Source organism: Hippocampus zosterae, chromosome 2, assembly GCF_025434085.1.
Source record: "Hippocampus zosterae strain Florida chromosome 2, ASM2543408v3, whole genome shotgun sequence".
Classification (NCBI taxonomy): domain Eukaryota; kingdom Metazoa; phylum Chordata; class Actinopteri; order Syngnathiformes; family Syngnathidae; genus Hippocampus; species Hippocampus zosterae.
The window spans coordinates 16,913,729-16,927,111 of NC_067452.1; the positions used below are offsets into that span (position 1 = coordinate 16,913,729).

The 13,383-nt window shown below is 43.5% G+C and overlaps 2 protein-coding genes across 10 annotated transcripts in view; one reads left to right on the forward strand and one right to left on the reverse strand.

Moving 5' to 3' along the window:
* The window catches only part of hspg2 (heparan sulfate proteoglycan 2), an 88,995-nt gene that overhangs the window by 28,258 nt on the left and 47,354 nt on the right, over window positions 1-13,383 (reverse strand). For 6 of the 7 annotated variants that reach the window (XM_052058494.1, XM_052058495.1, XM_052058496.1 and 3 more), the window contains 13 exons: window positions 8,011-8,081; window positions 7,822-7,886; window positions 7,571-7,711; window positions 6,858-7,049; window positions 4,837-4,920; window positions 3,586-3,678; window positions 3,412-3,507; window positions 2,467-2,697; window positions 2,266-2,379; window positions 2,060-2,187; window positions 1,402-1,488; window positions 1,049-1,107; window positions 411-575 (listed from right to left, as the gene is read on the reverse strand). In XM_052058494.1, the coding sequence (XP_051914454.1) occupies window positions 411-575; window positions 1,049-1,107; window positions 1,402-1,488; window positions 2,060-2,187; window positions 2,266-2,379; window positions 2,467-2,697; window positions 3,412-3,507; window positions 3,586-3,678; window positions 4,837-4,920; window positions 6,858-7,049; window positions 7,571-7,711; window positions 7,822-7,886; window positions 8,011-8,081 (1,526 nt within the window). The remainder of the gene's footprint in view (window positions 1-410; window positions 576-1,048; window positions 1,108-1,401; window positions 1,489-2,059; window positions 2,188-2,265; window positions 2,380-2,466; window positions 2,698-3,411; window positions 3,508-3,585; window positions 3,679-4,836; window positions 4,921-6,857; window positions 7,050-7,570; window positions 7,712-7,821; window positions 7,887-8,010; window positions 8,082-13,383) is intronic. The other variant, XM_052058498.1, reaches the window with a different exon arrangement.
* mul1b (mitochondrial E3 ubiquitin protein ligase 1b) overlaps window positions 1-13,383 on the forward strand; it is a 141,438-nt gene that overhangs the window by 20,445 nt on the left and 107,610 nt on the right. The window lies entirely within an intron of this gene.

A 13,383-nucleotide genomic window follows, 5' to 3' on the forward strand; every position in this document is an offset into this window, starting at 1 on the left:
TTCATACGCATTTTGTGGTGAATCTCACGTATATGGCCGTATCGCACAAATCATACGGATTCTGAAAATTTCCGGGGGGTTTCTTTCAAAAAACGTAACGCAGGAATACAACTCTGAACACAGTAATGCCACTAAGTAGAATGATGATTAGACATTAACCAGACATCGTACTATGGAGATCTACAACAAATATCATTGAAAATTTCGTGGGTTTTTTCTGCCGTTATTTTGACATATAAAATGCTTTTGTATGTTATAAGGATTTTTTGGTCTTTATAAGGATTTTTTTTGGTAGTTTATACAAGTTGGCGCTCCAAAAAGTTGACAGGTATGAATAGTTGTTACGGCCGTTACAGCCACAAGTTAGGAAAGTTGTTGATTTCATGATCTGATACTTCATGATCATCGACCTTGTCTGCGTCGCTCAGCACTGCTTGAGATGGGCCGCCCGTCCTCCCTGGACCAGTGGAAGAAGTGTGGAGTGGAAATGGATACCTGACACCGCAGGGTGACTGAGCCACCCTGGCTTGTCAGGACCCTCTCTGGATACACCCTCACCACCAATGACGCTGCAGCTGCAGAGAGGCCAAAGCAAATTTGTAGGAGAAGATCATAACAAACAACACTAATACTTGGTCACAGCTCCTGCACAGCCAAAAAAAAAACCCAAAACAAAACATCTCACTTGTTTAATCTAAAGAATGTAGGCGGTGCAGATGAATGCTAAATTTGAGACCCCTGGGAAGTAGAAAATATCCCACTTTGAAATTATACAGTCTTAATTAGTCTTACAGTCTAATAAAAACATACTTTATACAGGACAAGCAAGCAATACTTCCCAAGCAGGACGGTTTGTTTTAAATTGTGATATCGAGTGCAAACAGTAGATAGAAGATAAATACAACCGCAAAGATTTGAGGAGCCTCAAAGCGCAGTGTTGAATAAACTACAACCACGAATATCGAAATGTACACCTCACTCAACAGAATAGATTGTTGTGCCTGGTGAGTATCCTTTGCACCTTTTCTCATTTTTTTGGTCATCTTACCATCATATGGTCGACACTTCTGCCTCTCCTGTGGGTTGCCAACATAACCAGGAGCACATCTGTAGATGGGCAAATCAGACTTTGAAGTCAACATTGGGACACCCATACGGCAAAAAATAAGAAAATAATGACTGACGAGTGGTCATTTAACAGGAGAACACAATTTGTACACATTTGACATGACTGAAAATCCACAGTTTGAATCTGCAAGTAGAATTGAGGACACTTTTTGGTTGTTAAAAATTCAAATCGGCCCAGTTGTCTCAGTTCAACTTTTGCGCATTACTGTCAACTCGATGACTAAAAATCCAGTCTAAAATTCGCAAGTTGGTTACGTTGGAGAAAATAGTTACCGCTCGCAGTACTGGCCAGTGTATCCAGGCTGACAGGCGGTACACTGGTAGCCTCCATTTCCCAAGCTCTCACAGGTAGGAGAAAATCTGTCCAAAAAACAAAAAAAAAGATGACTTGACTGCAAAAAGTCATGAACAACAAAGTAGTGTCAGTCTTATGATCCTACATATGACGTATTTGTGACGATACGGCGTTAGCATGATTGCATGTTGCAAAAGTAACTGATAAAAAGATGACACCATTGATTGCTACTTTCAGCCGGTGTCTGCCAGCTCGTTATTAGGGACTCAACTGCCACTGTTTACATGGTCAGGCTGCGCAAAAATTGCTCGGTGTTATTGTTTCATACAATGAGCAGTGTTGTATTTATATAGTGTATTTATGATTTTTTTTCCCTGGATGAGTTCATTTGCCCTGCTTAGAAATAATTTCCCCAAAAATGTGGTAGCAGATCAAAATGTGGATTTCTTCAAAGAGATACACAGACAATAGGAGTGACAGGGCAACAGATGGGTTGCAGAAAGTATCCTCGTGGCAGACCCTCCAGATATCACAAGAAGGTTGAATTTGCTGTCATCGTGAGCATGTGAGCGGTACAAGACTTCAACTATAAATAGAGGAGGAATGCGCCATCCAGGCATCGGTGCCAGAACTCACTGGTTGTCCGGGTCAGTGTGAGGGCAGGCACAGGGCTGGCAGTCCTCCGGTGTGCCAGCGGTGGGGTCACCGAAGAAGCCGGATCCGCACTGCTCACAGAGCTCACCCTGAGTGTTGTGCAGGCAGTTCTGAAAGAAAAAAAACATGTTGTCATGTGCGTCCCTCCCATCTTCCAAGACACTTTTGGGTAACTTTCAGTTTCCTACAGTGCAGATGCCAGTCTCGGGGTGACAGGAGTCTGAGTGGCCATTGCACTCACACAGCTCACAGTGACCCAGGTACAAGCCTCCACCGGTCCGAGTATATCCGGGTGCACAGTCCTGGAATAGATTTGGAACATGCAGTACTCAAACAAAGTCAGCAGCTTCAACAGGTGAATTGAGGTGAGAAACGTGAGGAGAATTAACCTGGCAGGAAAGACCCTGGTATCCAGGTGGGCAGCGGCACTGCTCCACCTCCAGGGCCTGCGCCAGGCCGCTGTAGTTGGGCAAAGCCACTTCCATGCTGATTTCGGAGATACTGGATGAGCGCATCTCAGTGTAGTAGGACGCTCGGATCAAGATGTCATCCAAGTCGGCCAGAACCATCAACAAGTGCTCTCGTGTGGCGGGCATGCCGTCAGGACGGCGCCAGTGCTCCTGGAAATTGCAACGGAGAGCAAATGGATGCGCGGCTAGCTGTTTAAATAAGGTTAGAGTGATGTTGTAGTTGTATTACTAATTTTAATGGTTGTCAAGATTCTGCAAAAACTACAGAACTCCCTTTTGGCCAACTTTGACGACGGGTGACGCATCAGCCCAAGACCACCTGTTTAAAAAGTCTGTGTGGACATGGGTAAAAGTACCTACTCAAGGAATACATTTCCACCTCTTTCCAAGTAAGTGCTTCATCCACACGGCAGGGCACAGTGCCCAATTTGCAGTTTTTGTTAAGGCTGATCTTTTTCATGCTGTGCTGGCATGTAAACAGAAAAGCGTTTAATGACCTCCTGATAGTGACATTACTTGTTGCGGTGCATGAAAGCATTCAATTAAGAGTAGAAATAGACTCATTAACAAGGTCCTGGAACTGATAATTAACCATATGTGGATGACAAACGTGCCAGTGTCCGGATCATGACGGCATTCACCGCTGTTGTAAGTTAAAGAAGACCATCTCACGGCCGTTCGTGAGATTGTGTTCGGGGCACATTATGGTGTGATTCCACTATCATTGATTCTTATGCCCAGCATTTAGTTTGGGCAAAGGGCCTCCTCGCTTTATTGTGATAATAAGATGGAAAACAGTGAAATGAAAACGGGCAATTGCTCCACTTTCAACGCATCTTATTGTCAGTTGGCTGTTTTTCTTACCTCGGTGAGGACAACCTCAAATTCTTGCGTCTCTCTGCTGCCATGCTGCCTTCTCTGCCACGACGACTGTCTAGCTACCAGAGTGATGTCATTACCCTATAGGAACAACATAAGAAGGTGAAGAAAAGCTACTATGGCCAAACTTTGCACACCAGTAAGAAGAGGCGTACTCACAATAATCTGTACATCTGCATCTTCAAGTAGAGTTCCTCTTGATCCAGCCACGTAGGAGATTGTGTATTTCAATTTGCCACCATAAGAGCCCACCTTCAAAGGATTGAAGTAGAATGAACACATTTTGCTTCGTCACAAAGTGCTCGTAAATGGAAGCAGGGATCGACATTAATGGTGGCCCAATGGCCCACGACCACTACGGCACTGTGTTGGGCCACAAGCCCACCTTTCGACCAAGGCCTAACGAGCACAGTCCAAATTTCTAAATCGCAGCCACAAAAAATGACCCAAATAAGAAATTTTTGTTTCAGACTTATAGACTTATTGCCAAAACAATGAAAGAAACAGCATATGGTGATGATGCAAGAAAAAAAATGCAACAAGCAAATACTTGACTGCATAAAGGGGCATGAATCTTAGTCTCATGTCACTAGCCTGATTGTCACTAGCCTGAGCAGATTCATCCCAGCCGCAGTGGGACCATGAAATCGAAGGACAAGGGCAGCGATGCAAAGTGCTGTTTCATCCCCAAACTATTATGTCCAATAATGCATGGAAAACTGTGCTCACAAGAACTTTATTCAGTTTTAGGACATCATGCATGAACGCATGCACTTCATGGCACTGTGTTTGTACTTATCGGATAATGGAATATGCCCGGGCTCATTGAATCATAGCTAATGGTGACCTATATTTTCAATCATTTGTTTTTACTTATTTCTTTGTCAGTCCTCAAAAATATACCCTCAAGTGAAAGCTGTCCCTGCTTTTATGGGGAAAAAATGTAAATAAATTCAAAATTTTAATTTGGTAATTAATTTATATTTGTGCAGTTTTCTTTTCTTCAGAAAAAAAACATTTTCGGGCTGAATGTAGGCTCTGTACCACTGCTTCTGTGAGACAGGAAAAATAAGTACTGCAAAAAAAATCCTTTGTTTTAGTTATTGTTAGTCTGAATCTACCAACTCAGAAATAAAATGTTTAAAAGCATCCCCCCCCAACCCCGAAATCTAACAGCAGCTTTTAATACTCATGACCATACGATTTAATTAATGAGGAAAAATATTGGAGCATATGTGAAAAAGAACTGTCAAAAAAGGATATCGTGAGAGAAAAAAAACATTCTAACAGAAGATCCATCTGGGAAAACCCGACGAGTGGGATGACGCAAAGGGCACAGGGATTGTGGGAGAGGGGTCAAAAGGTGCTGGGAAGCATTGCGCTGGGGGATTTGACCCAAAGTTACAGTACCTTATCCCCTGTGAACTGTGTGGGGAGCTGCCAGTAGAGCAGATCGTCCTGGTGCAAGCTGAAACCTTTGTAGACCAGAGAGTACTGCGAGGCAAGGGGTGAGGGAAATAAAAGGAAAATGAGCCACAGAAATAGAGAGAGGCTAGCAGGCAAAGATCAAGCCTAGGAGGAGGAATGCAGAGCATAAAGTCGAATTCTTTCTTGGTACACGCTCCGGGGCGTTAATAAATCAGCCATTGTGCTGCCGACTAGCCCGGTGTCTGACAACTTCAGCTCACAGTAATGTGAAAATGACAGCTTAAGACATCTGAGGGTGGCTTTAAAACAGACGGCAGGACAGACGACATTCAATCCGATGCTGTTCGAAGTGCACAGTTGCCACAGAGGCCACGTGACAGTAGCTCAACCGGTCCTTTTTCGATCAGGAGGTAAATCACTCAGGGCATTTGGTCCCTAAAGTTTTGCTCAGTCAGTCAGTTAAGCTGCTCTCCTGTACCTTGCTGCCCCCTCCAGAAGCACGGCCAGTCGTCTTGCTCACTGCGTTCTCGGTCTTGATTGACAGCAAAACCACAACCCAAAAGAAAAGGAAGAAAGTGATGGGGAAGGAACTAACAAGGTTACTCTCACAATCTCCAGCAGAGAGTACCTGCATATGAGACGCATGGCCCGGAGAATACGATTGGGGTCTAGCAGGTCTAACTGAAGAGGAGATGCCGGAAGGACGAGCAGCTGGGCTCAGGTTACGCAAAGGCCGTCGAGAGGAAGAGGATGAGGAAGAGGACGATGGCGGAACACGAGAGGAGAGTGGAAATTGTGGACGGGAAAAGTTTGAGAGGAGTGCCCAGACCTCATGATCAAGCTCTCTGATGTCCCCCTGAGGACGCATCAAGTGGGGATAGCCAGAGGATGCGTAACCACGCCAACACGAAAGCTGACCCGTCAGTGCTTTAGAGTTGTCAAACCAAACGAAACGCACCATGACTGCAAGTAGCGGTCATGCTTAATCATGCATTTTAGAGAGTGAGAGCATGCACTGCACACACAAACGAGTCCACCATCAACTTCAACTCTAAGATTGAGCAGATTTGACCTAACAACATTTTGCAAGGTCTTGAGAATTCACATAAATAGTCTCGACGTGTGATTCATCCACACCTAGTTGGAGCTCACGAAAGACGACAGGTACAAGTTCAAATTCTTGTTTTCGTCACCATCACATTCCAGTGTCAATTTTTGAGCCGTGTTGATATTAACTTCACATTAAAAGAGTAAATATACAATTGATCTGAATGCAGATTCAAAAAGATTCACAATAAGGCCAAAAAGTCATTGTTTACCTCGGCATCTACAGCCATAGTTTCATGAAATAAAAGGCATATACATACCAATCTTATACACACACGTACATATATTATAAACCGGAAGAAACTGAATGCTATGAGTGAGATGACAAGTTGTGTCACCCTGGCCACCGTACTGAAAATGTTCAGCCTGGGTCTCCGCTTGCCAACTTAATGTATGTCATGTTACTTGTCAAGCTAATCTGTGCATCAATGGTGTGAGAGGACTTGATAATGATGAACTTGGAACCCTGCTGCAAAAATATCATCCTGCTCAATAGACTTTCATATGGCATCAGGAAAAGACTGCGGCCGCACAAAAGTCAACTTCTAAGTGCATCGGTGTTTAAAATACACATGAGCAACCACAAGTTTGATACATGCCAGCAGAGCGTATGCATCCAAGAGTAGCCACTGGTACCACTTTCATACCTGTTCTGCTCGTTTCATACGCGTAAAAGACGAATCTTTCTACACGTAATCAAAGCAAAAAAAAAAAAAAAAAATCAAATCAAATAAATAACTCACTTCATAAAAAGGAAATCAATTCAAGTGATTTGATGCGTGCTGCGTGTACAAAAGAGACAGCTGATGAAAAACAAGTCAAGCAAGAAGCTGAGAGGTCTACAAATTCCAGATGCTCCACCAGGTTCACTGCCCACAAGCTCTTTCGGTACTGACCTTGTCTCCCTGGAAGACCCCAGGAAGCTGCCAGTAGTGGGGCTCCTGTCCAAGGTAGTCAAAGTTGCTGTAAGACAGTTGAGTCCCCTCAGTGGAAACCTCAACTGTGAAACCAGTGGAGATGCGGTTTGTACGTTGACGGTTCACCAGCGCGAATCCCTGGAAGTTCCCTGGAGAAAATCTTGATGATACCTGCAGGAACACATTTGGAAAAACAACGTGGCTCATGAGAAATACACATCCTGGAACTGGGAAGAAAAAACTGGACCCAGTCATCAGAAATCCAGTTGACTGTGAAGCGAGCCTTGAGCTGCCGAGATTTTAAGTTTGTCTTATAAAACCAAAGCATCTTACACAACCGTTTCAAAAATTGCTGCTGCATGGCCATGGAACGTGGAGACGAGCCGCTGTTGCAGAGGTAGAAACCAACAAAACCGCAGGGTTTATTATTGCCTTTGCAAGGTCTCTCCAATGAGGCAATTCGCTCTCTCCACAGAAAATGCATTTTGCCCCGAATAACTCCCTGAGAAATGGTGGACGGGCTATTTTGATTCTGGTGTGGTGACTTCATCCTAACGTCACATTTCTCTTGGCGGTAAGTGCTACTTGATTGACAATAAACCTTTGCTCTGTTGTAACCGCTTCACCATGAGCCGCCAACGAAGTGGGTACCATGGCCTTATTTCAGAGCGTTTCCAGATTGCAGTGCTTACCAGATCTCTGTAGTAGTTGGAGCTGGAGCACTGCTGAGTGACACCCATACAGAAGCAGGACAGGCAACCATCATTGTTTTGCTGGCTAAGATGGAAGGTTCCGGGCTTGCACCTGGAGCACGAAGGGTCTTCAACATTCATCTATAAGATCGTAGGATTGTCATAAGCATCGTGATGCAAAGGGCAATTTATGTCCAGTCCATACTATGTATGAATTAGACATGACACAACTAAATGACAAAAATAAATACTTTGCAGCGACAAGAGCCACCACTACAGCCCTCACTTCCTCTTGGATCGCAGCGGTCGCAGTTACCTATAAGCGCACAACAAAGCATATAGTTGAAGACAGTGTCATTTGTTGTTTTGGGTCTTTTTTTCCTCACAACAGTCAAGACCATAGTTGGGTGGTATAATACGTATCAAAGCATAACATTTACCATTGACATAATTGTTGCCAGAAATACACTTCTGTCCAAGCAATGGGTTGCCCGTGTATCCTTGTGCGCATCTGGATTGGATAAAAAAAAAGAAAAAAAAGTGAGTGATGAGGGTGAGTGAAAGGGACTGCGCAACCTGGGACATTTAATAATCTATGTCTTTTAGCAAACAGACAATTACTAAATGAGGATCCGTCCTTTACAACACATCATTCAGGAACAATAACTGCATTGCAGCGAGCATGGCTCCTATTCATAATACAAAAAACATAGTTCTACTTGGCACAAAAAAGCTTGACCAAAAAGCTTTTTTGATTGTTTGCCACAGAAATGCATAAAGCACAGCCCAAGACACAATTTTCATTCAACATATCCCGGAAAGTGATTCTCTGACATACAGTACATTGTGACGTATGCTGGACACACAGAAGAACGGAAATGAACAGAAACATTGGGAAAGTAACTCAATCAGTTGCAGAACAAGACGCGAAGCGTATGAAGAAGAGACTTGCCTAGGCTGCAAGTGTGACAGTTAGTAGGACAATGTGCCTTTGACCCCAGCCAGTTGCAAAGCACTACCACCAGAGGAGAGGCAACTGTACGGGTTGCCTTGAGGATATCAAGCCTTAGCTCACCTGTCCTATGGCAGCTCCGAAGGTCAACAGCCAACAAACTGCTTCGATGCTGGCAAACTAGTCTAACATCTGAGACACGCCATTGATTCTCAATGTCTGGCCACTTATTTGAGCATACACTTTTAGTGCAACTCAACTGACAACAATAAGAAACGTTAAAAAAAAGCGACATACTGTACATAAATGTGAATATTGCTCTATGGCGGGAAGTAGCTCGGCACTTCCAGCGAACCAAATAACGGTACCTCTTATCAGCAATCCAACAGAATACACAAAAATTGTGCCAAGCAAATTCACTCTGATTGATATGCAAGTGACAGCCCACGAAGACCAATTATTCAGAAGTCTGAATCATCTAGCTCAAATATATCAAACTACAATACAACTGTCATCAGCTGCCAATCGATAAACAAATGTGCTGTGTTTAAAAGAATGATTATGTGTTTGAGTATCTGGGGACAAAATGTCATTCATTTCTGTGGAGATGAAACATGTTTTTATTGTCTCTTGAAACGACATATTTGGGGATTTTAAAAATTGATTTACTATGACACAGAAAAATGTATCTTTCCACTTTTATTCTATTAGTTAAAAGTCACCATCAGCTATACGTCCACACAGAACCTCCCAAAATTATCATTGCGGCCACTAAGGACACGAGCACACTTGAGAGATGTGACCTTTTCAAAAATGAATTAACAAAGCAATGTTTGAGGTAGTCCAGTCATCAAGAAAACTGAAATAAGTACGGTACAAACCCAAATCCAATGAAGTTGGGACATGAGGTGACACATAAATAAAAACTGAATACAATGACTTGTAAATCGTTCTCAACCTATATTTAATTGAAAACACTGCAAGATATTTCATGTTCAAAGTGATGAACTTTCTTGTTTTTAGCAAATAATCATAACGTTAGAATGTTAAGGCTGGCAAAAAAGTTAAGGAATTCTCATCAAACACCCGTTTGGAACATCTCACCGAGAGATGCCATTACCACTTTTTTGGGAACGACTGCATGAGATAAAAGAATAAAGTTTTATCCAATCCAATCCAATCCAATCCAATCCAATGAGATATTAGTCCAACAGTTTAAAGACAATGTTGCTTCATGTAAAATCGCAAGGAATCTAGGGATCTTTTCATCCTTGGTCATCAAAATCATCAAAAGGTTCAGAGAATCTGGAGAAATCACTGCATGTAAGTGGCATAGCTGAAGACCAACACTGAATAACCATAACCTTCCATCTCACAGATGACACTGCACCAAAAGATCTCACCACATGGGCTTAGGAACACTTCAGAAAACCAATGTCAGTAAATATGGTCCGGCGCTCCATCCGTAAGTGCAACTTCAAACCCTACCATGCAAAGCAAAAGCCATTTATCAAAACCACTCAGAAACGCCGCCGCCTGCTCTGGGCCCGAGCTCCTCGAAGATGGACTGATGCAAAGCGGAAAAGTGCTCAGTGGTCTGATGAGTCCGCATTTCCAATTGTTTTGGGAAATTGTGGACGTCGTGTCCTCTGTGGGGCAATGAGGAGAAGAACCATCCGGACTCTTATGGACGCAAAGTTCGAAAGCCAGCAGTGATGGTCTGGGCCTGTGATAGTGCCAAAGGAATGCCGAACTTACACATCTGCGAAGGCACCATTCATGCTGCTTTGGAGAAACATATGCTAATATCCAAGCAACATTGTTTTCATTGACGCCCTTGCTTATTTCAGCAAGACAATACTAAACCACATTGTGCACGTGTTACAACAGTCTGGCTTTGTTCATAAAAGAGTGTGCATAGTAGACTGGTAGTCCAGACCTTCTATTTTCTCAACAATCATGACCCTGTTCCAGCTTTTTTTGGAATGTGGTGCAGCCATAAAATTCCAAGGTGATTATTTGCTGAAAATAAATAAAGTTATCAGTTTGAACGTTAAATATCTTGTCTTTGCGGTGTATTCAATGAACTTTATTTGCAAAACATTGTATTCTGTTTTTATTTATATTGAACACAATGTCCCAACTTCACTGGAATGTGGTTTGCACTGATGCTAAACGAATGCATCTCTTCATAACAGACAACTACTTTAAAAACCACAAAATGCGGGGGGGGAAAAAATCACAAGCAAACATCAGACAGTGACGTGCAACAAAGCCCTTCATCAGGTTCCTTACAAGTGGTTAGATTAAGTATAAATAAAGAGATGGGGAGAAAAACAAAACAAACAAAAATAAAAAGAGTCATGGCGCAATACAGGCTAGTCATCAGGGATAATGCGTATAGGGATGGCCAGCCTTCCCAGGACAACATGAAGAGAACCATCTGCATGGTTTTTATGTCCTCCTTTCAATAGCTTCAGTAGGTCCAAAATCCCAGATCTTGTATGTTTCTTGTCATTTTGTTGCTGTTTTTTGGTTGCTACTCGAGTCTTGGTTTTTGCTTTCGACGATGGCTTTTTCACTGACTTTACGGCAGTTGTTGATTTTGTTTGCTTGTGATGCAATGCGGATTTGGTGGTTGTGCTTGACTTCTTTGAGGTTCTTGCCTTTGTTGTACCGGGAGCTCGTGTGTGTTTTTTCATTTTCTTTGAATTGTTTGCATTTGTGGCCGTGGAGGTAGCTGGAGTCCATGTTGCTGTGGCTGGTGTGTTCCGATTATTTTTTCTAGCTCGAAGAGAAGGCACAGTTGTTTTGGTTGTGTTTAGCCTGATGTTTGCTGTCACAACCTTGACAGAATTTGTGTTTTGAACATTTCTTCCCCTTTGGACAGTCTTGTCAAGCGGCTCATCGGATCGAAATGCTTTATCTCGTCCACTGTTAGCGGAGTGTCTTTGGGCCGTTTCTCTGTGAGATGGAGGCTCCAGTTGAAATTTTGTGACTGCTACCTTATCTTGAACTTGATTCAGTCGCGTTTGGTTCGATTGTGAAACATGTTTAGCTGACCCAATGGGCGACTTGCTCACTCGTCCCTTCGCCTCCGGCTTTGCTGTAGCCAAAGGTTTAGTTGTAGATCGCGGTTGGGCGGCACTCCTGACATTTTCCTTTAGCTTCGGTTTAGAATTAGAGACTTTATTTTTGGATGGAGACGTGACACGTGTTGTAGTGTTTTCCAGTGATTCTGCGGAGACCGTCAACATTTTTCTCTCTTTCCCGGGTATAGTGGTGGGTTTACTATCGAGGAGACTTGGGGCAGGTATGCTTTGGAGTACCGTGGCTCGATGGGTGAGTGGTCTCTTTGTTGTTATTCTTTTGCCAGGAAGGTGCGTGGTTGGAGGGTGCGTGGTTGAGTACCTTGGGGGCACAAGTACTGTGCTAAGTGAAGGCAGTGGCATCCGTTCCTGGAGCGAACGGGACGTGTGTCGTGCACGTTTCATCTTGTTCATCTCCTGAGCCAGGGCTGTGAAGCCATCAATCAGGATCTCCAGCCTTCCTTCGAGTCTGCTCAATCGGGCTTCCATGTCATTGTAGCTCTTCTCGAGCTCGGTGACCCGTTTGGTCTTTTCCGCAGCTGACTCAACAGCAATAAGTTCCTTCAGCTGGGAACTGAGATTAATCTGTTGATCCTCCATCCTATGAATGCTTTCCCTCATATCGAGGGTGTTGCTCTCTAGCATGCTGAGACGCTGATTGAAGGTGTTCAGGTGAAGGCGGAGCAAGTGCTGAAAGCTGGACCGTCTGCTGTCTGGGTCTGGCGTGAAGCGTGGTGGGAGTCTGGTGGCCGACTTATTGGGAGCGACCGAAACAATGCCCGTCCCATTCTTTGAAGCAGAAAGGGTCGTTCGGTGATGAGAAGGAGTAGAAAGTACTTTTCGAGTCGAGAGGATGGTTTGGGCAGTGGTATCGGGCCAGTGGTAGTCAACATGGTCAGTATCTCCGCTGCCGAAAGTTGTTATCTCTTTATCCACACTGAAATTGAATATCGCTTCAGCACCACATCCCAAAGGAAGGTTGCCATCGAGCAGCTTCTCATGGAAAGGGTCCCCACAACTGTCTGCAGATGGCATCTCTTCTCTTAATGTCAAAACAGCACAATGAGGATTGTTGCTCGCAAAGACATTCAATGATTATCATTATCCACCCGAGTCTCCTTTGTCATCTTTGCCATCAGACCTACAAAGATTTATTTTTTTTCCAGACAGACAGATGTCCTCATAAATGTCTCGTCTACATTTATGCTACAGAGACCCAGAAAGTGTATGTGGTCTGTGTGGAGATGGAAAAGACACAAGAGTCAACACAGCCTTGGCAAGCAGCAAAGCACACAAGCTGAAGCAGAAGACCAAAGTAAAAAGTACCACAAACCAAACTAAAGATTTTGGTAACACATACAACACAATGGTTAGCGCTTGGCTTTCACTACCTAAACTACTGATGAATACCCAAAAAGTACAATAAAAGTCCATCCCAAAGGAAAACTGTTGATAGGATGACTAAAATTTGAGATGTCCAGCAGCCCAGGATAGAGCAGTGTTTCCCAACCGCCAGTGAGCCAGGGCACCCATTTTACATGAGAAAAACTGCACGGCAAACCACCAAACAAAAATGTCACAAAAAGTATGAACAGTAAAATAACCATCTCGGCTCAAATGACTCATATTGATTTACTTAGCGTGAAATCGGGGGTCTGATTTAATGGACCACAAAGTCATGGCCTATTCTGTTGTGTGAAGGGCAACAGTCTACCATACAGTATAATGAGCATTTGCCACTAACTTTTCCATCCTTCACTGGCATAGACAGA